We start from the raw sequence: 27,696 nt of genomic DNA, 5'->3' as shown, positions 1-27,696 counted from the left end.
GAACGGATGCGGAAGGGCAATGCCTTGGGAAAGACATGAGCAATCGGCTCTTCTCAGAGCGCATGTGCAGTTGCAAGAATGGCTGGTTGTCATTGGAGGGCTGGTGGCAGGGGGTGGAGAGCCCCGCTGTCTGGTTTTGGGCGGGAATTGAAACCGCCGCTGCTGCCAACAAGAACTTGAAAGCTGCGAATTTTCAGCCTTGGAGGGGACCATGGTGCGGCCTGTGAGGTGAATAGTTAGTGACAGCGGCGGCGATGGGGAGAAAAAGCAGGAGGACGCTGTAGGCAACCTCGTCTACACACGATTGAGGGGAAAGGGCCAAATAGGACGGCGGGTTGCGACGGTGGGGTGGGATGGATGGTTTCTGGGGAGCTGTCCAGTGTCCACTGAGAGTCCCCCAATCCGCAGAAGTATCCTAGCATGCTAACTTTTTCCTTCTCTTTGCCTCCGTTCGCAGCTATTGCGGATTCTTTTACCCACCCATTCAAATAAGCCCTGGTTATGTTAGCGTTGGAACAGCGCTTTACGTTTCACCGAGCTCCTGCTTGCGTGTTTTTTCATCACTACAGTTCTTTGATATAACAGTTTAGATATCCCCGTTTTTATCGATTTAAACTCCTAGGCATAAAGGACAATTTAGCTAAGTCACACAGGTATTGAGTGGCAGGGTAGCACTCAAACCTAAATCTTCTGGCTCTAGATCCTCTGTTATCTTCTTTATACTGTTTGAAACTATTCCCCTTCTTAACCACAGTGGAATGCTATGGAGGCCTATAGTCAGCCACTCATTCAGAGAGTTACTGGTATACTGTACTGATTGTGGGAGGTTACCTTCCAGTCAAGGGGTAAGGTTAGGGGGCCACAAATCAATACTGCAAAGTGATGAGAGTGAGCAGGAAAAACTTATTTTAAATAGTGTAGTTAGGATGCACCTCTCTCCAGAGATAATACATGATCCAAAACACGAATGATGAGAATGAGCTAGCCAGTGAAAATGTGGGACAGTCCAGGTAGCGGGGACAAGAGGCAAGGCCCTGAACTTGACCATGTTTAGGGACAGAAAGAAGGCCCCTAAAGCTATAGCATTAGCAAGCAGTGGAGAGAATTGTAGATGAGGTCAGAGAAATAGGTAGGGGCCAGAGTAGGCTCTAGAAAGGAGTTTAGATTTTATTCTATGCAGAATGGGAAGCTAATGGAGAGTTTTAAGTAGAACAAGGAAATCTGATTTTGGCTTTATAAAATTCACTGGCTCCTGGTGGAGAAAGAATGGAAGATGGAGTGACCAGAATGGGGACAGGGAAACCATCATATCATTGGATAGTGGTTTGGAGTAGGGTGTTACCAGTGGACGTGGAATGGGACAGATAAATTTGGGATATATTTTGGAGATATTGCTGACAGAACTTGTTGATGAAGTGAATGTAGAGGTAAGAGGAAAAAAGAATCAAAGATGATTTCACAGTATTTTTGGCCTGAGCTACTTGAATGGATGATCCTTGTACTAACCAAGGTAGGGAAGACTAGGAAAGGGAACAGCTTCGGGTGTGGGGGATCAGGAGTTCCAGTTTTGAGCTCACGAAGTCTGAAATGGATTTAAACACCCAAATAGCTAGAAACCAAAATAATCCCCTTGTCTGGAGTAACAGTTGTCAAAGTACTGTCTACAGACCCCTAGGGTTCTCTGAACCGCTGTAAGGAGGTCCATGAGGTCAAAACTTTTTTCATAGTAATCCCAAGACATTGCTTGCTTTATTCATTGTTCTGTCATCTGTACTGCAATGGTGGCATAACTGCTGGAGCCTCAGCACAAATTAAGACAGTGGCACCAAACTGCACAAATATTTTTGTATTCATTACTCCTGCACACTCAGAGTAAAAAAAAAAGAGAGAGAGAGAGAGAGAGAAAATGCCAGTTTCACTTAAGACTGTGTTTGATGAAACAGTAAGAATTCTCATATTATAACTCAACTGTTGAGCGTACTTCTTTTTTAAGAGGTTTTATTATATTTTACTATTATTCAGTCTTCAGAGTTTCTAAAGGGGTTTTTGTATTTTATTCAGCTTTCAAATTCTTTAACTTCAAAGAGTAGGAGAGTGGCACAGTTACATATGTACACATAAACTACTTCTACAGTGATTGTCTTCAGGGAAAGCACTTGTGAGATTGAGTTGGAAGCTGAACTGACCTCTTTTTTCATAGAACACCATCTTGTATGGGATTGGGAGGGAGACAAACCATAAATGACTCTTAATCTCACAAAACAAACTGGGGGTTGCTGGGGGGAGGTGGGATTGGGAGAGGGGGAGCGGGCTATGGACATTGGGGAGGGGAGGCGAACCATAAGAGACTATGGACTCTGAAAAACAACCTGAGGGTTTTCAAGAGTCAGGGGTGGGAGGTTGGGGCAACCTGAGGGTTTTGAAGGGTCAGGGGTGGGAGGTTGGGGGAACAGGTGGTGGGTAATGGGGAGGGCACGTTTTGCATGGAGCACTGGGTGTTGTGCAAAAAGAATGAATACTGTTACGCTGAAAAAATAAATAAAATGAAAAAAAAAACAAAACAAAAAAACACCATCTTGTTTGAAAGAACTGGCCTACTAGGTTATTCACACTTGGATATTTGGCAGAAGATAGAAAAGAAACCACAATACTGTTTTATTTAGTGCCTAGGGGAAGGGGGAGGAAAGTGAGTTTATTTTTTTTTTTCACCTTGAATATCACTTTCTTCTAATGGGTCTCTAAAGTAGTAGAAAGATTTTGTTTCAGTTGGCAGGTACAAAGTCACTCACCATTGTTTCAGTGTCCAGTGCATAAAGAACATTATTTAGTATTGTGGGGAGATTTAAAAAAGCGAGACAGTAGCTTTCAGTATCAAGTTTATAATCTAATAAAGACACAGAATGCACAGATAAAACTAAAGCATCCATGTAAGAGGAACTTATAAGTGCCCCACAGCAATTAAGGGCGGGAATTGAAACAGTATGTAAATTGTGTTAATGATACTGATTATTTTTACTTTGATGGTTATCTGAATACATTTTTTCCTTATCAGATATATCAAGTATAGTTGTAATTATTTCAGCTAATGCTAAGTTCCAACTGTAAAATCCAACTCGTGTTTCAAGTTTAAGTATTCTTAAGAGAATCAAAACACATTTTCCTTTACTCAGTGGTTTTAAGGATTGGAGGTGGGAAATTGTTATTTGTGTAAGTAAATTTCTCTCTTGGTTATAGGCATAAGAAACCAATCAATTACTCACAGTTTGAGAATTCTGACAGCGATGGTAAGTGGAGATTCATATTTTTGCTTTTAAAATTTGGAAATTTATTTTCTCGGAATTTATATAACATAGAACTCTGACACTGAACATATTGTCCAGGTGTATGTGAGCTAGGGCTGTAAAAATGATCTTCTAAGCATTTGGGGTGATTATGCTGATAATTACACTGATAAGAATTATGTAGGTAAGTGATAAATGAACAGAACCAGGTGAGATGGCTTTTTAGATCTAAGCTATTCTAGATTCATGTTTCTCATAGTGGGGTTTGTCTCCTCTTGTTCCTTTCCCTAAGAAGAAACACATTGTCTATTAAAATACAAATGTGTTACAGAATATAAGGTGAAATCCCCATTAATGGTACAGTAAACAAAGTCTTATATACCACATCTTCTTTATCTATTCATCAGTCAGTGGACATTCAGGCTCTTTCCATAATTTGGCTATTGTAAATAATGCTGCTACAGAGAACCATAAGATACCTTGGAATAAATCTAACCAAAGAGATAAAGGATCTCTACTCAAGAAACTACAAAACACTCATGAAAGAAATTGAAGAAGACAGGAAAAATGGAAGAGCATTCCATGCTCATGGATCAGAAGAATAAACATTGTGAAAATGTCCATACTGCCTAGAGCAATCTATACTTTCAATGCCATCCCGATCAAAATTCCACCAGCATTTTTCATAGAGCTGGAACAAACAATCCTAAAATTTGTATGGAACCAGAAGAGACCCCGAATTGCTAAGGAAATGTTGAAAAAGAAAAACAAAACTGGGGGCATCACATTGCCTGATTTCAAGCTTTACTACAAAGCTGTGATCACCAAGCATGGTACTGGCACAAAAAAAGACACATAGACTAGTGGAACAGAGTAGAGAGCCCAGATATGGACCTGCAACTCTATGGTCAAATAATCTTTGACAAAGCAGGGAAAAATATCCAGTGGAAAAAAGACAGTCTCTTCAATAAATGGTGCTGGGAAAATTGGACAGCTATGTATAGAAGAATGAAACTCGACCATTCTCTTATAACCATACACAAAGATAAACTTAAAACGGATAAAAGACTTCAACGTGAGGCAGGAATCTTATCAAAATCCTAGAGGAGAACATAGGCAGTAACCTCTTCAACATCGGCCACAGCAACTTCTTTCAAGACATGTCTCCAAAAGCAAAGGAAACAAAAGTGAAAATGAACTTTTGGGACTTCATCAAGATCAAAAGCTTCTGCACAGCAAAGGAAACACTCAACAAAAGAAAGAGGCAACCCACAGAATGGGAGAAGATATTTGCAAATGACACTACAGACAAAGGGCTGATATCCAAGATCTATAAAGAACTCCTCAAATTCAATGCACACAGAACAGATAATCATGTCAAAAAATGGGCAGAAGACATGAACAGACACTTCTCCAAAGAAGACATAGAAATGGCTAACAGACACATGAAAAATGTTCATCATCACTAGCTATCAGGGAGAATCCAATAAAAACCACATTGAGATACCACCTTACACAGTTAGAATGGCCAGAATTAATGAGACAATAAAAACAAATGTTGGAGAAGATGTGGAGAAAGGGGATCCCTCTTACTCTGTTGGTGGGAATGCAAATTGGTGCTGCCACTTTGGAAAACAGTGTGGAGATTCCTTAAGAAATTAAAAATAGAGCTACCCTATGACCCTGGAATTGCACTACTGGGTATTTACCCCAAAGATACAGATGTAGTGAAAAGAAGGGCCATCTGTACCCCAATGTTCATAGCAGCAATGGCCACAGTCATTAAACTGTGGGAAGAATCAAGATGCCCTTCAACAGACAAATGGATAAAGAAGATATGGTCCATATATACTATGGAGTATTAAGCCTCCATCAGAAAGGATGAATACCCAGCTTTTGCATGGATGGGACTGGAAGAGATTATGCTGAGTGAAATCAGTCAAGCAGAGAGAGTCAATTATCATATAGTTTTACTTACTTGTGGAGCATAAGGAATAACATGGAGGACGTTGGGAGATGGAGAGAAGTGAGTTGGGAGAAATCGGAGGGGGAGACAAACCATGAGAGACTGTGTACTCTGAGAAACAAACTGAGGGTTTTGGAGGGGAGGGTGTGGGGGATTGGGTGAGCCTGGTGGTGGGTATTAAGGAGGGCACGTATTGCATGGAGCACTAGGTGTGGTGCATAAATAATGAATTATGGAACACTGAAAATTAAAATTAAATTTAAAAAAATAATGCTACTATAAACATGAGGCTGCATGTATCTCTTTGAATTAGTATTTTTTTGTATCCTTTGGGTAAATACCTACTAAAGTAATTGCTGGGTCATATATTTTTCAGCCATAAAGAAGAATGAAATCTTACTAATATGCAACGACATGGCTAGAGCTAAAATGTATGACGCTAAGTGGAATAAGTCTGAGAAAGACAAATACTGTATGATCTCACTCATATGTGGAATTTAAGAAACAAAACAGATGAACATGGCAGGGGGCAGTGTGGAAGAGAGTCAAACCAAGAAATACATTCTTAGCTATAGAGAACAAACTGATGGTTACCACAGTGGGGGTGGGTGGATGATGGGGAAATAGATGATGGGGATTAAGGAGGGCACCACTTGTGGTGAGTGCTGGGTGTTGATTATAAGTGTTGAGTCACTAAATTCTAATAAACTAATATTATACTGTATGTTAACTAACAGGAGTGTAAATAAAAACTTGGAAGAAAAAAAAAGACCTGGAAGGAAGGTTAGGAGTAAGCTATACTCTATATGTGATTTTGACGTATTTTTTTGTCTCTGCTACTAAGGGAATTTTGGTCAGAAAGTGTGAGAAACATTTAGTTAGATTACATTATACTTTGAAGTAGGTTTTGTATTTCTCAGACCACAAGAGCTTTCTGTGTGTCAAATGCTTTAGTAATCCTGAGATTTGAAGGAACCTGTTTTTTTGCTTTGGGCTCAAACATAAGTGTGTCTAAGACTTGGAAGAAAATAGTAGAGACTCTAACTTGTAGCTTTTTATTACTGTCATCACTAGGTCAGTAGATTTTTATAAATTGCCAGTTGTGTTCTAGACATAGTGGAGGTGGGGGGCAAGCCACAAGTTATCATAGTCCTACTCGGGGAAACTTGAAAGAAACAACAGGTATTAATACTAATGCTGCAATTAAGACTACGTGTGTCAGAGGCTATGCACACGTGTGTCACGCATGAGTGTAAAAGCTATAGCAACAATTTTATGTTGTCACTGGAACTGTATCAGTTTTTGCTAGACTGGTAATTTAAGAATAAAGGCTACTAAAACAGTTGAAAAGCATGAGTGAGAATAAAGGTAAATAATACACCAACAATACTTTTTATGTTGTGGCAGTTAAACAATTTTCTTAATGCTTAAAACTTGAATGCATCCTGTGATGAATTTCAACTGCTCAGAAATGTTTTTATTTCTTACTTACGAAAAGCAATTTCATAGACCTTTATTTTTGATTCACACATAAATAGATGACTTTGTTTCTGCAACTGCGCCTTTAAATAAGAAACCCAGAACAACACCAAAGGAGTTAAAACTAGAAACAAGGAAACCTAAGCTGAAGAATCTCCAGAAAGAAGATATCCCACTGCAAGAGAAAACCCCTAAAAAAAGGTGAGAGGTAAGACATAGAGTAAATATACATTAGATGTGTTCATTTAAGAGAAAGACAGATGCGAGCTCTTGGTTTAAATTATTACTTAAAGGACGCCTGGGTGGTTCAGTCGGTTAAGTGACTGCCTTCAGCTCCGGTCATGATTCCAGTGTCCTGGGATCGAGTCCCACATCGGGCTCCTTGCTTGACAGGGAGCCAGCCTCTCCTTCTGCCTCCGCATGCCACTCTGCCTGCCTGTGCGTGCTCTCTCTCTCTCTCTGACAAATAAATAAATAAAATCTTTAAAAAATAAATAAATTATTACTTGAGCAGAGTCCTAGATATTATTTTATTTAGTGGGTGTAGGAGAACAGGGATGTAACATTCATTCCTTCTGACTTTCTGCCTTAGAAATTCACAAACATGTAAAGAAATACCCATTTAAGTATTAAGACAATCATAATTACAACGTTTAGGAGTTATAGCTTACTTTGGTAGGACTCTGTACCTGTCTCTAAAGTCCTATAAGTCTTATAAGGCTACTTTGTTAAAAATTACATTTGTAAGGATAATTTTATAAAAATTAAACAATGTATTTTTCTGTAGAAAGAAGATATTTTGTCTTTATATTGTTGAGAGTTGTCCAGCACTGAGAAGTTCCTATAGTTTGTAGATGAATTCTGGATTTCCATTAGTTAGTACTAAAAGAGAAGAGAGAATGATGGAAGCAAGTCCCGAGAGGCCCCAAACCTGTAGAATGGAGAAGAGAGGGGCTGAAGGGGAGTATTAACAAATGGAAGGTAGGGCATGATATGGTTCACTGCTGCAAGTGTGAGAAAAGTTTATTAAAAACAAAGAGAAATTTACTCCACGTTCTTTTTCTTTTTTTCTTTTTTTTAAATTCATTTTTGTTTTTGAGCTGCTTGTACTACATTTTAAATACAGTGAAAAAAAATAACTTACAAATGGATGAGAATATTTTCCAGTCATATAATTGATGGGGGATTTGATATTCAGAATATATATAGAACTTCTACAACTCAACAGTAAAAAGATTAATAAGCCAATTTACAAAATGGGCAAAGGATTTGAGTAGACATTTCTCCAAAGAAGTTCTACAAATGGCTAATAAGCACATAAAAGATACCTGACATTCTTAGCCATTGGGGAAGTGCAAATCAAAACTGTGGTGAGACAGTATTTCACACGCATTGGGATGGCCATAATCAAAAACACAGACGGAAACCACTGTTAAAGAGGATGTGGAGAAATTGGAACTCTCACATGTTGTTGCTGGGCATGTAAAATGGTGCAGCCACATTGGAAAGATAGCAGTTCCTCTAAATGTTAAATACAGAGTTATTTTATAACCCAGTCAAGGTATACCCAGGAGGAATGAAAACATATACATACCCACACAAAAACTTGGACATGAAGAAGGTTCACAGCATTATTCATAATAGCCAAAAAATGGAAGAAATCCAAATGTCTACCAGCTGGTGAATGGATAATAAAATATGGTCTCTGCATACAATGGAATATCATTCAGCAATAAAAATAAGTCCTGATATATGCTACAACTTGGATGAACCTTGAAAACATGCTGAGCAAAAGAAGCCAGCCATGAAAAGTCACATGTATGATTCCACTGATGTGAAATGTCTAGAATAGGAGAGTCCGTAGAAAGAGAAGGTAGATTAGTGGTGGCCAGGTGCTGGGGAGGGCTAAGCAGGGAGTGACTGCTAATGGATGTAGGGTTTCTTTTTGGGGTGATGAAAATACTCTGAAATTAGATAGCAGTGATGGTTTCTCAACTCAGAACGTACTAAAAACTGCTGAATTATATACACTTTAAAAGGGTGAGTTTTATACTATGTGAGTTGTATCTCAATAAAACTTGTTTTTAAAAAAATAATAAATCCCTCAAGGTACATCTCAGTATTTCATCTTTTATGTAACTTTTTAAAAAATTTTTTTGAGTTCTTTTCTTACATACCATAGCACTTTGAACCACCTTGAATAGGAGATATAATAATAATGTAATAATCTGCATATATAAGATAATTATTAGTGTGTCTTATTTCCCTACCGTCCTCATTAATTGCAGACTACTTGAAGGTACTTAAAAGTATTAATACTTTAATACTTAAGTATTCTTAAAAGTATTCTTTCTAATGATTGCCTCATACATAGTAAGTACTTGGTGACATAGTTGTTAAAACTGAGATTGGGAGGAACAGATGTTAAAAACCAGTTTAACGGATGCCTGGGTGGCTCAGTGGGTTAAGCCTCTGCCTTCAGCTCAGGTCACGATCTCAGTGTCCTGGGATTAAGCCCCGAATTGGGCTCTCTGCTCAGCGGGGAGCCTGCTTCCCCTTCTTTCTCTGCCTGCCTCTCTGTCTACTTGTGATCTCTCTATCAAATAAATAAATAAAATCTTTTAAAAAAACCAGTTTAATATAAGAGCTATAATACTTGTCTAAAGGAGGTGTGAGTGAGGTCAAGGAAGATTTCTAAGTGGACTTTTGAGCCAAGTCTTTATTCTAGGTTGAGTAGGTGCTTGGAGTGGGTAGTTAGGACTGACATTACACAGAAAGTAAGCAGTACTTACAAGGGCGCTTGCTGCTCCTCTTTTCAGTCTCTTGTGCTAGATGTAATATGACATTACTACATATTAGCAGTGTTGTCAGTAAAGTTAATTATGATTATGATTACTGTTTAAAAACATTTTTGTGAGATTGGAAGTTCTTAAATAGTAATTCAGGAAAATCGCAGATTTTGCTGTTTGGTTGAGATCGATGTTTTTAAAAACTCATTTTTATTTGTGTGTCCACCTTAGGATGGCTTTAGATGACAAGCTCTACCAGCGAGACTTAGAAGTCGCGCTAGCTTTATCAGTGAAGGAACTTCCAGCAGTCACCACTGATGTAGAAGAGGCTCAAGATAAAAGTAACTTCATTTTCCATTTATTTATCTTTATAACCTTATTGTTTCTGTCATCATTTCTCATTTCATAGAGGAAAGAATAAAATGTTAATGCCTGGGACAACAAATGGAGCAGTTTGTAGAGGGCCCAGTTAGATCCAGCTGTGTATTCTGATGTGTAAATCTCTGTGTGCACACATACATCTCTGCTTAACACTCACTGTCAGCTTGTGGTCACGGACTATGAGCTTGGGTGTTCAAGTTACATTTTTGTTTACAGAGGACGTTTAACCTCTTGATCCGATGAATTGGTCTATGGAGTCCTAACAATCTGCCTGTTTTCTCTCAAAGTTCAGATTTTATTTCTTACAACGGTTAAAGATACTAGTTTGGTTAGCAAGCTCAGTGGACATAAGAGATGTGTGACTTGTGGATCTCTTTGGGTTTTTCTCCTTCGATTTTTCTGGCAACTGTGCAGCAGATGGCAATATTGATATTCTGGAGAGGCAGAAATCATTATTCCTGGAAAAGATAGTCAAACTGTTAAAATGCTTTTTGGATGAAGTTGTTTGGCTTAACTTATGCTGGAGGATATTTTTAGTTCATTAGCTTATTTAGGGGTATGGATGTTTAAATCACTATTGCCTCCAATTTGGAAGTTATTGAGAATCTGTTAATTAGGGAGCCATTTGGTAATCAGGAAATTGAAGAAATGTAAAAAGACAATTTTCTTATATCCAAAAATTGAGAAAATGAAATTCATCTCTCTTCTGTAAGAGAGGGTAGAATACATAGCAGGATTTCCTTGGAAGTACCACTTCTCATAGATGAATGCACTTTATAGCAGTGGGATTTAATAGTACTAATTATCATGACTGAAAGTCCTCTTGAAATACTTTAGGTCATTTTAAGGCTATTACTATGATTGAAGAGGCTCTGTTAGTAAGAGCATGTATCTGCCTACGCGGAAATGATGGCTATTTATTGACTGTTTCCTATGTGCTAGGCACTACAGTAAAAAATTCTTACATGTGATCAGCGTTTAATCACCCACAATAAATCCAATTATTCCACACACTTTTTTTTTTATCTCCATGCTATAGATGATGACATTAAGTCTTAGAGAGGATAAGCAGCTTTCCTGTGGTTGTACAGCCAGTATAAGTGATAGAGCCTGAATTTAAACAGAAGTCTAAGTCTGTGTGATTTCAGAGCCCAAACTCCCAACCATATACTAACCTTTCCAAGGTAAATCACTGTGCTCTGAGTTTCGATCATTTCTCTGTACCTGGGGACTTTTACATCGGAGCACCAATTTTCCTCTTTCTGCTCCTTGGCTGGTTAAGGTGCATCTGTATCTTTTTCCTTCTTCCTTGTCTTTAGGCACGGAAAAATGTGGCAGCAGCAGAATCAGAACAGTGACTAAGTCTCCCCATATCTCCAATTGCAGTGTGGCCAGTGATTATTTAGGTAAGTTTTGATATTAATAATAATATTTACTTTTTCTATCAACATTGCTATTTTTCTGACTTTTATTTAAACACTGCCACTGCAGCTAGAACCAAGATATTTAAATTTGTCAAGGTTCTCTTCTCTTCTCCTTTATTGCTTTGTGTTTTAGTTTTCTTCCCTCTTACTGCAGACCCATTTGCCTTTTCTTCCCTGGGGGAGGGCCATGATGACCCCCGGCTTCTAGCCGATAGCTGTTGACCACAGAAGAAAGGGGCTCCAGTTTTTACCATTTCTTGGGGGAAAGACTCCTCAGTTGAGTCTCACACGTATCCTTAAACTGGAGACTGATGTACTGGGATTGACCCAGGTCGGACTCTGTGATCTCTCAGAAGCAGCGGAGGGACAGAGCGGGGCACGTAAAAACAATAGATGTGATAGAAGTCTATCCTGGCAGTTCTTTCAATATTACCTGTGACAAAAAGTTTCCCGTTGGTTTTTACACCTCTCCTGAAGATTTGGATAAGATTACTGAGGAAGACGATTTGCACGGTGCTCAAGGGAAAAGGAAAGCAGCTTCCAAAGCTGTGGTACAGCAGAGGAAGATTCTTTTGGAAGGCAGCGATGGCGACAGTGCTAATGACTCTGAACCAGACTCCGCAACTGGTGAGTTACAGCCTACCTCAAAATTAAGCCTATGGAAATTCAGTCAGAAGTTCTTAGAGACCATCAATGTATGCAAAGCACTGTGCTAAATGTTTGAAATGTGCAAACTTGAGGAACAAACAGGACAGTCAAATTCAGCTCTGCCATTTGGGGAGGAAGCTTTATGTGAAGGTGACCTTTTAGTCATGCCTTGAAAAATGAGAAGCATTTAGGCAAATAAAAAGGCAAAATGGCATTCCTGACTGATAGAAAGGCATAAACAGTGGCATAGATAAGCACCCATATACGAAGTCAGTGAGCCTGTTGGAGAGAATGTTATCAAAGAGGCTAAAGGGGCAGGTGGGCACAAGATCGTGGAGGGTCTCAGGCCCACTTCTGAGATGTGTAGACTTTTTTCTGTACATAGTGGAAATTCATGACATTTTGGGGTTGAAGTGAGACGAAACCTGGATTTTACTGTGACAGGCCTCAGACTCATTCAGAAATTAGGGCAGATGAGAAGCATAGTAACCATGACAGGACTTCATGGTATATTAATTAGAACTTAAAATGAATAAATCCATAAATTTTTACCAAGTCAGGTGATATAGTTTGACAGATTTTAACATGCCCTTGACAAATGATTTTGTTCATCCGCATTCTGAAATCTTTGAGTATCTGTTCTGTGCATCATATTCTGGACGCTAGGAATATAGCAGTGAACAACAACAGCAAAAACCAGAGCTCCCTTAAGGAGTTTAAATTCAAGCGAGGGGACACAGACAATAATGAAATGTACAAGTGTATCCAGTGTCATCATAGAAGAGCCCTGAAGAAGAGGAAGGTAGTGTAGAGCCGTCTTACATGACACAGGTCATACCGAAGCAGGCGGTCTCGGGGTCCTAGTGGAGAAACACAGGCATAAGTGGAACATCTGAAAGCAGGAGCCAGTAAAAAAACGCCCTGGAGAAACAGTATAGGAGAGCACGGGCTGAATGCTTCCCAACTTAAGGTTACTGAATACGAAAAAGCCCCAAGTGATAAAAATAACCCCTGTCAGTTTAAGTGCTTTTTCAGGGTGATAATCATAGCACTTCTAGAATGTCGTTGCCATTATCTGATGCACATTTGTCAGAACAACCCATAAACAATTTTAAAGTTAAGAATTGCAAGCCTACTTAGCATGCCAGTGAAATGAATTTGTCTTTAATAATGGTTCAGATTATTGAATTATTTACAAATGGTTCAAATGTTTGCTTTCTCTGTGGAAATGAAATCACTTGCTTTGTTGGCTGGGTTTATATGGATTATGTTTCAGGCATGATAGAGATTTAAAAAGAGAAATATTGTGTTATTTGCATTTGAATTTCAGATAATCTCTCAAATCCTTTTATAAAAATAAGTTTTTATTGAAATTGTAATTTGGATAGTGACTTTATAGTTGCTTCTATGCCTTTAAAAGTAGTCAAAATCTCTAAAGATAATACACAAATGACCAAAAAGCATGTGAAAAGATGCCCAATATCGGTATCATTAGGGAAATACAAATCAAAATCACAGTGAGCTGTCATCTCACACCCATTAGAATGTCAAAAACCAGAAAATAACAAGAGTTGGTGAAGATGTGAAGAAATCAGAACCCTCGTGCACCTGTAGTGGGATTTCCGCTGTGAGAAACAGTATGACAGTTCCTCAAGAAATTAAAAATATGAGTATTATATGATCTAGCAATCTCACTTCTGGGTATGTATCCCAAAAGAATTGAAAGCAGGGTCTCAGAATTTTGCACACCCAGATTTATAGCAACATTCTTCATGATCGCTAAGAGATGGAAGCAACCCAATGTCCATCAGCGGATTAATGGATAAACACCATGTGGTCTCACGTACAGTGGGGTATTCAGCCTTGAAGAGGAAGGAAATCCTATCATGTGCTACAATTTGGATGGACCTTAAGGACTTTATGCTAAGTGAAATAAGCCAGTCACAGAAGACAAATACCATGTGATTCCCCTTAGAAGAGGTATCTAAAATAGTGGAATTCGTAGAAACAAAATAGAATGGTGGTTAGCAGAGATTGGGAAGAGGCAGGAATGGGAGTTGTTTAATGGGTACAGTTTTGGTTTTGCAAAATGAAAAAGTTCCAGAGATGTATTGCACAATAATGTGAATACATTCAACATTACTGAACTCTACACATTAAAAGGATTAAGATAGTAAATTTTATGTTAATATGGGTTTTTTTTAACCACAATTAGAAAATTGTTTAAAAACAGAAAACTTTTTTTTTTTTAAGATTTTTATTCACCCATTTGACAGAGAGAGAGAGCACAAGTAGGCAGAAAGGCAGGCAGAAAGAGAAGGGGAAGCAGGCTCCCCGCCGAGCAGAGAGCCCAATGTGGGGCTCGATCCCAGGACCCCGAGATCATGACCCAAGCTGAAGGCAGAGGCTTAATCCACTGAGCCACTCATGTGCCCCTAGAAAATTTTTTAAAAGAAGAAAATTATCATTTTCAAAAGGTAACTAGCTTGGTTTCAGGTTGTTTTTCTTGTTCAATTTTGCATAAACAAGTATTTTTGAGATGAAATAGGAGCCATAGTTCTGAGAGAGGAGTAGATTTAATTTCAAGTTCTGTATAGTCAGTGGTGATTTAGGATATAGAAAACTCCGAAAATAGGAAAGAAAACATTTACTGAAATACGTGCTTCTGGGGTTATGCTGGATATGAGGACTGCAAGAAATATTTCTAACTGAAAATTATTCTCCCTTCCTTTGGAAGGATTCAAGACCTGTTAGCTGTTTGGAGGGAAATGTCGTTGTCAAATGGTGATCTTATTGTAAAATCCGATTATTAGGGCCATTATCATTATAACTAGGACAGTAGTCACAACAGGAAGCTGTTGTGATAACAGTGACTTGTCAATAAATGGGATGTCCAAATCTTTAGATATGAGACTGGTTAGGACAGTGGGAAAAAATAATGCTAAGTGTTTATATAGTAGTATGCATTCTTAGGTTCTAAGAATTATCCCCTATCTAGCATAATCTGTGGACTAAAATGACTGCTACTTCTCCAGCTCTTTGAGAGCTGGTTTGGTTTTTCCCCCCTGTTACATTATTTTGGTTTCCACCAAACTAAAATTACGGCTATTCTCCCTATAAAATGCCCTGTGGTCTACCCTGAGAAATAGTCCTTCTGTTGGAGGTTGCTGGCTCATTAGCTGTGGTGATAACTGCCTGCCGGCCTGTGCCATGGTTATACAAACAAAGATTTAGACAGAATTTTCTCCTGTCTCTCTAACTGTTTCTGTCCCCTACCTGATGATGCAAAAGCCTTATCCTATCATCTGGCTGTGTAAGCTTCCTTAAGCTATCCCAGCCAAGCCTGCTTTACCTTTAAAATTGAAAGATAAACCTGTTCCTCTTCATGTTTAGTGTACTTTGAGGAGCAGTACAATCAGTTTATTTTCTTTCACCCTAAGCCAGCGGTGACTGACAACTCTCCAGTCCTCTCAGAAGTGATTGCTTAGTGCACTTGAATGTGTAACTGGCATTGTTTCAGACAACCTGAAGTTATTTTCAAGCGGGAGCCTTTTCTTTAGGGGACATGTCAGAACTTTCCCCCTGCACTGACTCACCCTAGATGAAATGAGAAAGGATCATTGTGACCTTCAGTAGAGAAAGAAAGATGAAAATTGGAGAGAACATAAGACTTCTCTTAAGGACATCCGAAGATTCACAGACTCCATAACCCCACTGTTTGGGCCTTCCAGATTTGCCAATATGGTATGTTAATGAATTGGGAATCTGGGAGCTCCGTCTTCCCACCACCAAATTATTTAAACTACTTTCTTTGTTGCCTGATGATGATTAGTTGGACCCCATCTTTAGAAGAGTTTGATAGAGTTTAGCCAGCTCCTACCATTTATCCTCTGAAGCCAAGAAAAGAGTACATGAACTACCAAAACTGTGGGATACATAGGAAGTTTTGTCTTCCTAGAGTCTGTATTTTGAAATTTTGGAGAAACTTTACTACTTGCCCTCCCCACCTCGATCCTTTTGGAACTCCAGAAATAATTATTTGATTTTACAAAGTACTATTTCAAGATTTTATTTATTTACTTGACAGAGATCACAAGTAGGCAGAGAGGCAGGCAGAGAGAGAGAGAGAGAGAGAAGCAGGCTCTCTGCTGAGCAGAGAGCCTGATCCAGGACTCGATCCCAGGACCCTGAGATCATGACCTGAGCCGAAGGCAGCCGCTTAACCCACTAAGCTACCCAGGCGCCCCAAAGTACTATTTCTAGCAGCCTCCATGTGGTCTGCTGGCATTATATGGCTATTTCTATATAAGCCAGTAATCATTATGTGAGTATGTGGGTTGATTACTCTCATACTTGTTTTTAAGTTTTTATTTGTGCGGAAAGACAGATAGAATAAGGAAATCACAATTTGAAGATCATAAAGATGTTAATTTAGGCAAAGACCATCAATGGAGGGCTGATGAGGACCTTCACAATGAGAATTTGGGCAGCTGAGCCAACTAAGAGTAGGACAGATGTTATGTGCTTTGTGAACTGATACAATGTGTGGAGTACAGAGCATCACTTATGAAGTGATCACTTAGGAAAAAACAATAAGGTGAGCCTCATTCTAATTGAGCCTTGAGACAATTCCAACTCACAGAGTAAGCTAAATGACACCATGAGGAAGAAAACAGACAAATCCAGAATGTTGGAAGTTCTATAGGACATCTGACCTGGTTAGTTCAGCAACTCAGAGGCATTGGGGTGAAAAGGGAAGGGATACTGCTCTATTTAAAAGTGATTAATATTGACTGGGTAGTTTCTGGGTAGTTTCTAATATTGAAAGGTAGTTTCTGGGTAGACCAAGAAACTATTGTTAATACTGTAAGGTCAGATAATGACATTGTTGTGTTAAAAAAAAATTTTTTTTTTCAGAGACATATTCTAAAGTATCTTGGAATGTAATGACCTGATGTCTCGGATTTATTTTAACATACTCTGAGCAGGGAGGGGAAGAGAAGACAAGAGAGAGATGAAACAAATGTAGGAAAGTATTGATGAATATTGAGTCTGAGCCGTACTTTATTATTGTCTATTGCTATATATGCTTGGGAATGTTTATGTAAATTATTTTTTATATAAAATATTATTTCCTACAGATAGGTAAGTATTATATACGCTGAGCATACCAGTGGTTATTTTTGAGTGGCAAGGTTAGGAGTGGATTTTCTTTTGCCTTGATATTTATTTATTTATTTATTTTTAAAGATTTATTTATTTATTTGACAGGGAGAGACTTAGCTAGAGACAGAACACAAGCAGGGGGAGTGGGAGAGGGAGAAGCAGACCAGCAAGTGGGGAGCCCAAGGTGGAGCTCGATCCCAGGACCCCAGGATCATGACCTAAGCCGAAGACAGACGCTTAACGACTGAGCCACTCAGGCACCCCTTGCCTTGATGTTTCTTTGGTGTGCTCTATATTTCCTGCAATAAGTATGTACTGCTTTATAATATAGAAAATGTAAGGAAGTTTTTATAAATATAGTACTACTACTTACTTACACTTAGTATTCAGAATTTATTACTTATAAGACATGATTTTCTGACTCCCCTCCCCTGGCCTTCCCAAAAACAGAAGAATCATTGCTTAACTATCAGATGTTCTTTTTTCTTTTTAATTTAATTTTATTTAAATTCAATTAATTAACATATCCTGTATTATTAGTTTCAGTGCTCATTACATCATGTGCCCTCCTTAATGTCCATCACCCAGATACCCCATCCCTTCAATCCCCTTCCCCTCCAGCAGCCCTCAGTTTTTTCTTAGAGTTAAGAGTCTCTCATGGTTTTTCTCCCTCTCTGATTTTGTCTTATTTTATTTTTCCCTCCCTTCCCCATGATCCTCTGTTTTGTTTCATAAGTTCCACATATGAGTAAGATCATATGATAATTGTCTTTCTCTGATGGACTTATTTGGCTTAGCAAATACCCTCTAGTTCCATCCATGTCATTGCAAATGGCAAGATTTCATTTTTTGATGGCTGAGTAATTCCTCTGTCGATGGACATCTGGGCTCCTTCTGTAGTTTGGCTATTGTGGACATTGCTGCCATAAACATTGAGATAAGGGTGCCCCTTCAGATCACTATGTTTGTATCCTTTGAGTGAACACCTAATAGTGCAATGCTGGGTCATAGGGTAGCTCTGTTTTTAGCTTCTAGAAGAACCAAAGTGGCTAACCAGCCTGCATTCCCACCAGCAGTATAAGAGGGTTCCCCTTTCTCTGTGCCCTTGCCAACATCTGTTTCCTGAGTTGTTAATTTTAACCATTCTGACTGGCATGAGGTGGTATCATTGTGGTTTTGAGACTGACGTGCTGCCCACTGCGCTAAGAAGGCTATGGTATCATTGTGGTTTTGATTTGTATTTCCTTGATGATGAGTGATGGTAAGCATTTTTTCATGTGTTTGATAGCCATTTGTATGTCTTCTTTGGAGAAATGTCTGTTCATGTCTTTTGCCCATTTCTTGACTGGATTATTTGTTTTTTGGGTGTCGAGTTTAATAAAGTTCTTTATAGATCTTGGATACTGCCTTTTATCTGATAAGATATTTGCAAATATCTTCTGTTCTGTAGGTTGTCTTTTGGTTTTGTCGACTATTTCCTTTGTTGTGCAGAAGCTTTTTATCTTGATGAAGCCCCCATAGTTCATTTTTGTTTTTGTTCCTCTTGCCTTAGGAGACATGTCTAGCAAGAAGTTACTGCAGCCAAGGTCACAGAGGTTGCTGCCTGTCTTTTCTTCTAGGATTTTGATGGATTCCTGTCTCACATTTAGGTCTTTCATCCATTTTGAGTTTAATTTTGTATGTGATGTAGGAAAATGGTCCAGTTTTATTCCTCTGCATGTGGTTGCCCAATTTTCCCACCACTATTTGTTGAAGAGACTGTCTTTTTCCATTGGACATTCTTTCCTGCTTTGTTGAAGATTAGTTGACCATAGAGTTGAGGGTCCATTTCTGGGCTCTCTATTCTGTTCCATTGATCTGTGTGTCTGTTTTTGTGCCAGTACCATACTGTCTTGATGATTACAGCTTTGTAATAGAGCTTTATTAGCTCTAAGTCTGGAATTGTGATGCCGCCAACTTTGGTTTTCTTTTTCAACATTCCTTTGGCTCTTCGAGGTCTTTACTGGTTCCATACAAATTTTAGGATTATTTGTTCCAGCTCTGTGAAAAATGTTGATTTCCAGAGCAGCTGTAGCTAGTTAACCTATCACCTCACTGGCTTGTATCATCCCATGTAATACGGAGAAGAGCTTGTGGGAAATGAGAGGTGTGTCCCAAATGAAATCATACATAGGATTATCAGTTAAGATGTTGTGGTATGTTTAGTCTCTTCTCGGTTCCCAATGGGTTTTTATTCTAGAATGTTGACGTTTATGTGATTTAAAAAAGTATACTGTTATTATTACCATCAAGGTCCTTGTTTTTAAGGAGTTGCTAATATTATGCCCTACCATTCTTCTGAAGTTACTAAGTTAAATTGGAAAAATTGAAAGTAAATATTACTGATGGAAAATTATAATGATAATAGTAAGAATAAAGAGTTCTGTTTTCCTTGTTGTTTGCCAGATGCTATTCTAAACACTCTACCTGTATTAACTCATTTAATCTGCACAACAACCCTCTGATGTAGGCTTTATGATGGTCCTCATTTTATACATAGGAAACCTCAGCCCAGTGAAGTGAGCAGACTATCTGAGGCCACACAACGTGTAAGCAGAGGGGCCAGGATTCCAACCCAGGCAACCACGCTCTCAGTCCTACCATGGCACAGCAGAGTGCGAGCTGCCCAAGAATTTAGTGCAAAGGCGGTAAAGTCAAGGCAATAGAAACCTCACTTTGTTTTAAAATGGAAAGAAATTGACATACAATGTTACATTAGTTTCAGGTACACATGGAAGCCTCACTTTTTAGAACAAAGATCAGTATGTAATCCTCTGTTTTAGGTGAAGATTCTGAGGATGACTCTGATTTTAGTGAGAGTGAAGACGATGATGAAGACTTCACCATGGGAAAAAATAAAGCAAAAGAAATTAAAAAGAAAGAAGTGAAGGTAAAATCCCCAGTTGAGAAGGAGGAGAAGAAGCCTAAATCCAGATGTGATACTTTGGGTAAGCTTAGTCCAAAACACTTAATTTTATAAAAGAAATATGTTTGGTTTATTTAACGTGTTTTTCTTCTCTCTGCCTTTTTTCTTCTTAAATTTTTGCCAGTGTTCACTTCTAGCTAAGGTACATAAGAGGAAGGGGGCGGGGGAGAAAAGCAGACGAGAGTTCTAAGCCCTATTACCTATGGAGCTCTTACTAGAATTCCCCTCCTGTGGCGCTGACGACCACCCTCCGAGACAGCTAGGGTTACCTGCATTTTACGGTGAGAAAACTGAGGCTCATGTTCAATAACTTGTTGAAATTCTTACAAGTAATTTTTTGAGGAGCTGGAATTTGCACCCAGTTTTATCCATTTAGAGCTGAAGCTCTAGCCATTGGACCATATTTTTTGCAGACAATGAACAGGGAAGTTTGCATGATTCTCATTTCTTGCTTTCATGCTTACCTTAGTCTTTGATTTGAGAACCCTTTTGCCACATGTTTAGGGCTTCTTTGGTTTTTCAAAACAAATTACATTAGAAACCATTTTTATAATAAGACTTGGAATTTATGACAACTTGAGTATGGAATATCTGTTTCTTATGTAAAAGAAGACAGGATATTCTTGAATTCATAATATATGATAGATTATTGTATAATATAATGTACATTAATCTGATATTTCTTTCCTTATTGATATATATTTTTATGTCTTAGTTCTTTGAAACTAAAATTTCCATTATTTGGACTCCCCCTATTAGTCGTGGAAGCTGCTTTCACTAAAATAGCATGGTGTCATAAGAAATGACAGCTAAATACTGACTGAGGCATATTCCTCCCTCCACTCTATTTTGAATTAATGAGGTTCTAATTAGTGTCTTCTTATTTTTTTAAAGATTTTATTTATTTGAGAGAGAGCACGAGCTGGGGGCCAGAGGGAGAGGGAGAAGCAGACTCCCTGCTGAGCAGGGAGCCCAGTAGGGAGCTCGATCCCAAGACCCTGAGATCATAACCTGAGCCAAAGGCAGATGCTTAACCAACTGAGCCACCCAGGCAGCCCAGTTAGTGTCTTTTTAAACTGACAAAGTCATCTGGTTTTGAGAAATTAGATTTAGGCACAGAGGGTTTTAGAGAGAAAGCAGCGTATTAGTTTCTGAGTGCTGCCATAACAAATTACCACAAACATAGTGGCTTAAAACCACAAATTTATTATCTTGTAATTCTGTAGGCCACAAGTTCAGAGTGGTTCTCACTGCACTAAGATCAAGCTATAGGCAGGACTATGTTCCTTTGTGGAGGCTCTGGGGGGAAATTTTCCTTTTCCTGCCTTTTGTAGCATCTAGAGGCCACCTGCGTTCTTTGACTGATGTTCCACTTCCACCTTCAAACCAGCAAAGGCAGGGACTTTCTCACATCACATCACTGATTCTCTCTGTCTTTCTCCTGCTTTTCACTTTCACTTACAAGGACATTGTGAGTACTTTGGGCCATCAGATAATTCAAGACAAACTCCCCATCTCAAGATCCTTAAATCAGTGCCATCTGCTAAGCCCCTTTGCTGTGCCCTGGCATTTGCAATATGGACATCTTTGGGGCCATTCTTCTGCCAGCCACAAATAGATATGAAAAAGTCATTAACAACATGAACATATTTTATATTTCCTTTGGATGTTTGTTTATGCTTCCTCACTAAGACACACGAAAAGCTCAGAATAAAATGTCAGTTTCCACATTGGAATTTACCATTTCAAGTCTTCTATATACCTTGAAGCATGTTGCTTCACAGGGAAGTTTGATATGTAATATTAGAAGTAAAATTTACCTGCTAAATAATGGGGTTAAGAATTAGCAAAGAAGGATTATATTTCTGGCCCCACTAATAAAGCATTGAGTAACTCTTGAGAGTCTTTATTCAGGCACATGCTACAGTTTTTCCCGATTTTCTCGAGAAAATCTCGAGAGCTGTGCTGTCCAATATGATAGCCACTGACCACATGCAGCTATATTAGACTTAATTAAAGTTAAATAAACTTTGAAAGTCACTTCCGTGGATCTGCTAACCACATTTATTTCAAGTGCTTAATAACAACACGTGCCTAGTGGTTATCACATGGACAACACAGAATTTCCATTGTAGCAGAAAATCTTCTGTTGGACAGTGCTGATCTAGGGACTAGATGTTAACATTAAGAAGAAGTATATAATGAAAATTTACGTATTCATATGCATTTAGATATCCCTTAAATCATGTCACAGTAAGTATTATCTAAAAGTGAATTTATATTTCACCTCTCCTCCTCCCTTCATTTCCAGCACATCCCTCCAAAAAAAACCCAAAACCTAGTCCCATTCTTGTGCTTATTCTCTGGGTAAATGACACCATCAGGCGGTGCCCGTGACAGGAACTTGCAAGTCATGATTATTTCTTTGTTTCCATCACTGCCTGCCCCCATCTAATTCCTAGAAGATCTCTAATCTGTTGTTCTTTCCTCCATTCACCCCTGGTTCAGGCCCTTATCACCTCTCCCCTAGAGTACCTTAAGAGACTTAAGTGGTCTGCTTGTCTTACCCTACCATCAGAGAGATGTAGTCAGAACCCAGGTTTTCCTGAGAAAAATCAGTACCTAATTATGACTAACCAGACTCCTTCCCTGGTGTGCAAAACTCTGCATCAGTGATGTGCACCCCGTCCGTCTCCCATCTTCCTATCCTTGACCTTCCTGCTCTAGCCATCCTGAACTGGCAGCTCTGCTCCTAGACCTGGGTGCATTCTCCCTCTGCCTAGAAAACTTTACTCTCTCTTTACTTTGCAGCCTTGATCTGGCTCATACTATCCTCAGACAACCTCCCTGTGACCTGTTAAACCTAGGCACATATATACACAGATCGTAGGTTCCCTCCTACTGTGCATACCTCTAGAGTCGTCTTCTGTCTCATCACACTGCGCGATACACATCTCATTGCTTTTTTTCCCCTTCTTACTAGAGTCTAGTGACTGAACTCCATTAGAGCCTAAGTTCCTTGGGAACTTAGATCCCTGAGCAATACTCTCTGTAACCTTAGAGCCTAATATATCGTCTTATTGACACGTTCTTTGATGAGACATTGTTATGTCCTGGCTGTAGGTATAGACTTGGGAGGTGGACCTTGTTCCTAATCCTGGCTCAGGTACTTAATCAGCTACCAGACTACAGGTGGATTGCTTAGGCTCTGTCCCTTATCTGATAGTGAGAATAGGAATATCTGTTTCAGAGTTGCTCAGAGAGTTAAAAGTAATGTATGTGGTGTGGGTACCATACTGCCTCGCCTACAAATGCTCATAAGAGATGGCTATTCTTAGGCTCCCAATGAATGTTTGTGTATAATAAGGGTTTTCCAAATTTATGATATTGCCTTTTTAATTTTTATAAGATTATGTAACTTTATAATTTTTATACCTATATGCTAGATTTAATCTTCCTCTGTGAAAAACTTTTTCTATGTATATATTTTTTAAATTTTATTTTATTTAAATTCAGTTAATTAACACAGAGTATATTATTGGTTTTGAAGGAAGAGTTCAGTGATTCTTCAGTTGTACATAACACCCAGTGCTCATTACTCTCTCTCTCTCGTTCCATATATACGTATATATATGTATATATTTTATTTTATTTTATTTTATTTTTTTAAGAAGTGACTTCAAGAGACTCTGCTCCAGATGCTGTGAAATCAGAATCTCAGCCTTCACCAAAAAAGGTTTCTCTTTCTTCAGAGGCCACTAGGAAACCATTACAAATACGCAGCCCTTCAGCTGAAAGCAGAAAACCTAAGTGGGTCCCACCAGGTATGGCATATTTCTTGATCAAGGGCAGGGGCTTAGAAAATTATCACTAGCTGATTTTTCCCCCTAGTTTTAAGTGTCACGCCATATCGTTACATATTTTTCAAAAATCAAGGTTTTTAATTGCATTTATTCATCATATGTCATTCCCTTATACTGAGCATCCAGATTGTTTATTATTTTCTCAACGCCATAAATAAGGTTGTAATAAGCACAAACATCCTTATTTTTAGAAATCTGTGGGCATATCCTTGATTATTTTCTTAGGACAAATTCTTAGTGGTGGATTTACAGTGTCAAAGAGTGTTAACATTTAACATTCTTCATATTTATTTTTGGTAACAAATCTTTTTGCTCAAGACCCACTAGTCACAGTCTGACTGAAGCCTCAAGACCTGTACACGGTCTTCCAGCATTTAACAAATGCCCTTGCAGACTTGACTTCTCTTTGGTTTTTTTTTTTGCTCTATAGCCAGGTCTCACTGATTCTTCAAGAATTCTTTGACCTTCACTTATCTTGACATTACCAAAAACCTAGTCCAGGCCCTGTCCAATTTATGCCCAATCTACCTGTGGCTTCCTAAGTAGTCCTATATCCACTTTCTCTCACCCAACCATATGCACCCTCTAGTCCAAGGAAACTGATACCGTTTTTCTTCCTTAAACACAGTGTGTGTCATCTTCTGCAAGAGCCTGTCTGTGTCCACTTTCCTCCCTGTCTTACGTCTATCCTCATTTTCCCCTCTCCTTCTCTAAGTCAGTCCAAATCTACTCATATCTTTTCACTTATATTTCTTGATTGGTCCACAGTGGTCACCCCTTGATGACTAGGTATTAATAGACGGATTTCAGTCTGAGTCAGTATTTTTGTATTGCTGCCTCATGTTTATAGCAGCATTATCAACAACAGCCAAATTACAAAAAGAGCCCAGATACCCATCAACTGATGAACGAAGAAGATGTAGTATATATATATATATATATATATATATATATATATATATATATATAAAATGGAATATTACTCAACCATCCAAAAGAATGAAATCTTGCTGTTTAGATGGAGAACTAGAGGGTATTATGCTGGCAAAATAAATCAGTCAAAGACAAATACCATATGATCTCACTCATATGTGGAATTTAAGAAACAACAGAAGAACATAGGGGAAGAGGAAAAAAAGAGAGGAAGGCAAACCATTAGAGACTCTTTTTAAATTTATTTATTTTTTCTTTTCTTTTTTAAATTGTGTTATATTAGTCACCATACAGTACATCATTAGCTTTTTTTTAAATAAAGATTTTTATTTATTTATTTGACAGATGGAGATCACAAATAGGCAGAGTCAGGCAGAGAGGAAGGGAAGCAGGCTCCCTGCTGAGCAGAGAGCCTGACATGGGGCTTGATCCCAGGGCCCTGGGATCATGACCTGAGCCGAAGGCAGAGGCTTTAACCCACTGAGCCACCCAGGCGCCCCCATCATTAGCTTTTGCTGTAGTGTCCCATGATTCATTGTTTGCGAATAATATCCGGTGCTCCATGCAATCTGTGCCCTCCTTAGTACCCATCACTGGACTCACCCATCCTCCCACCCCTCCCCTTTAAAACCCTTTAAAACCCTCAGTTTGTTTCCCAGAGTCCATAGTCTCTCATGGTTCTTCTCCCACTCTGATTTCTCCCGTAAGAGACTCTAAACTATAGAGAACAAACTGCAGGTTGCTGGAGGGGAGCTGGGTGGGGGGATGGGGTAATAGGTGATGGGCATTAAGGAGGGCATTTGTTGTGAGGAGCACTGGGTGTTACATGTAAGTGATGAATCCCTCAATTCTACTCCTGAGACTAATATTACATTATATGTTACCAGAATTTAAATAAAAACTTGAAATATTAAATAAAAAGCGTTATAAAAAAAGATTGCAGTCTGAGACTGCATGATTACTTAATATCTCTTAATTACTTCTTATACTAATATTTACTATATTCCCTATGCCGGACTTTTCATCTCCATGACTTATTTATTTCATAACTGGAAGTTTGTATCTGTGAACCCTTTATCCCCCTTATCTATTTCACCCATCTACTCCCATCCCCAGTCAGAGAAGGACAAGTACCAACTGATGTCACTTAAATGAACTAGTATAAATAAAAAGAATATTCATCATGTTTACAATAATTTAATATTTGAAAAAATAGATTCAAGGAGTATTTGTAAGAATTGCAGCATTTTCGAAAATGCATTGGATTTTTCTGCTACTTTAGAAATTATAACTTCATGCATTTCTTCATTCCTTTATAACCAAGGTTAGTTGCTCCCAACTACCTGTTTCAGTTTGTGCTTAAAGTTTTGGTACCATCATCTTGCTTTCTGAGCATGTTTGAAAATAGGCAGTACTGAATTCTTTCTACCCTTTAATACTGTTCATTCTTTTGATCTTCTTTATAACTTGATAGAACTTGTATACCATAGTAACTTCAAGTTTATAAGCCTGCAAAATAATTAAGAGCAGGCAGGGATGTGGCCAGAAAACTACAAGAGAATAATGTCAGGTGGCACTATTTTTTTTTTTTTTTTGCATCTTCTGTTTTATAAGTTGATCATTGTTAAAAGATTGCAAACATACTGAGCATCCGGTGATGTGTTTTCTTTCAGCGACATCTGGAAGCAGCAACAGCAACAGGAACCCACTGGCAGGGGTGTCTGTTAAGTCTCCAAATCAGAGTCTCCGCCTTGGCTTGTCCAGATTGGCACGAGTTAAACCTTTGCATCCAAATGCTGCTCATAGCTGAGTGTGGCAGTAAACGAATGTTTGATTAAGAGAATCAGAGTTTTACAATGTGTTTCTATTTGAATTGTGTTTCTGTTTAAGGGGAGTGTCACAATATAAAGGAATCCTTTAATGTCATGTGAATTGCCTCTGCCTATTTTGTGAAGATGTTCTCTGAAGCTGTTCAAGACTTCAAGAAGAGGATTGCTTATAAGAATTATCTTGTGGTGTCATTTCCTCCTGAAGAATGTATTCTCTTTTTCCTGTATATATAATAAGTCGTTGCCATTACATGGTTGTCCATTTGACAAGGAGGAAGTCCATGTTGCATACTGCTCTTTTCTAGTAAGATGATTTTGCTTTCTAGCTTTTTCTAATTTATGGCACCTTAAGTTTCACTGTTGAGAATTTATCTGGCGAACAGAAACATTCCCATTTTTCCCAGGAGACATTTCTGAAATCTTAAGTTACATGATCAGTTTTACTGCAAAGATTTTTCATATTTTAGCCAATATTTTTATAGTAAGAATCAGAATTATTTTACATATTAAAATGATTGCTGTAATATGGCATATGTCTCTTACTCAGAAGTAGATGTTTATTGTATAGCCAATAGAATTTCATGAGATTTTATGAAGCTCTCATTGTCAAAACCTGTAATAAAAGTGGAAGAGTCTCGGTGTGCTCTTTTCCTTGATACTGTTATATCCATCTATCTCTGATTGCCTACATTTCACAATTAAATTAATGTTTTGTGCAAAAAAAGAGTTAAATCTTTGTTGTAACTATAAGGTGGGGGGAACTGTTTCTTAGAATCATCACTACATGTTAAGCCAGTGCTTTAGAGGGTGGCCAAGTAATTAGTCATCCCTATTATGATACATCTATATGATAGATGATACAACTCTTCAGGAAGCTGAGATGTGAATTTGTTATAAATAAAAATAGTTATAGATATTTTACATTTTATGGTGAGAATTTTTTTTTTTAATATTTTATTTATTTGACAGAGA

At 38.4% G+C, this 27,696-nt stretch overlaps 1 protein-coding gene across 2 annotated transcripts; it reads left to right on the top strand.

Annotated features, from left to right (window-relative positions):
* The first annotated feature begins 123 nt into the window (after window positions 1-123).
* RAD51AP1 (RAD51 associated protein 1) lies at window positions 124-27,696 on the top strand. 2 transcript variants are annotated; one of them, XM_046012677.1, is made up of 9 exons: window positions 124-228; window positions 3,235-3,284; window positions 6,786-6,927; window positions 9,747-9,856; window positions 11,216-11,302; window positions 11,798-11,947; window positions 19,957-20,121; window positions 23,774-23,923; window positions 26,569-27,696. In XM_046012677.1, exons 1-9 carry the CDS (start codon window positions 212-214, stop codon window positions 26,703-26,705), a joined length of 1,008 nt encoding a protein of 335 aa, XP_045868633.1. In that variant the 5' UTR covers window positions 124-211; the 3' UTR covers window positions 26,706-27,696. The 2 variants fall into 2 exon arrangements, with proteins under 2 accessions (XP_045868633.1, XP_045868632.1); XM_046012676.1 differs by having other exon boundaries at window positions 23,771-23,923; window positions 26,569-27,695.

This window comes from Meles meles, chromosome 7 (assembly GCF_922984935.1).
Source record: "Meles meles chromosome 7, mMelMel3.1 paternal haplotype, whole genome shotgun sequence".
Classification (NCBI taxonomy): Eukaryota; Metazoa; Chordata; class Mammalia; order Carnivora; family Mustelidae; genus Meles; species Meles meles.
Note: the sequence above shows the minus strand (reverse complement) of the source record. Positions and strands in the feature narration are given on the sequence as shown.

Bases quoted from the DNA above. Each gene is read 5' to 3' on its own strand.
- RAD51AP1 (XM_046012676.1), top strand. The intron at 3,285-6,785 runs GTAAGTGGAGAT...ACACATAAATAG, and splicing joins TGAGAATTCTGACAGCGATG to ATGACTTTGTTTCTGCAACT. The intron at 9,857-11,215 runs GTAACTTCATTT...CCTTGTCTTTAG, and splicing joins AGAAGAGGCTCAAGATAAAA to GCACGGAAAAATGTGGCAGC.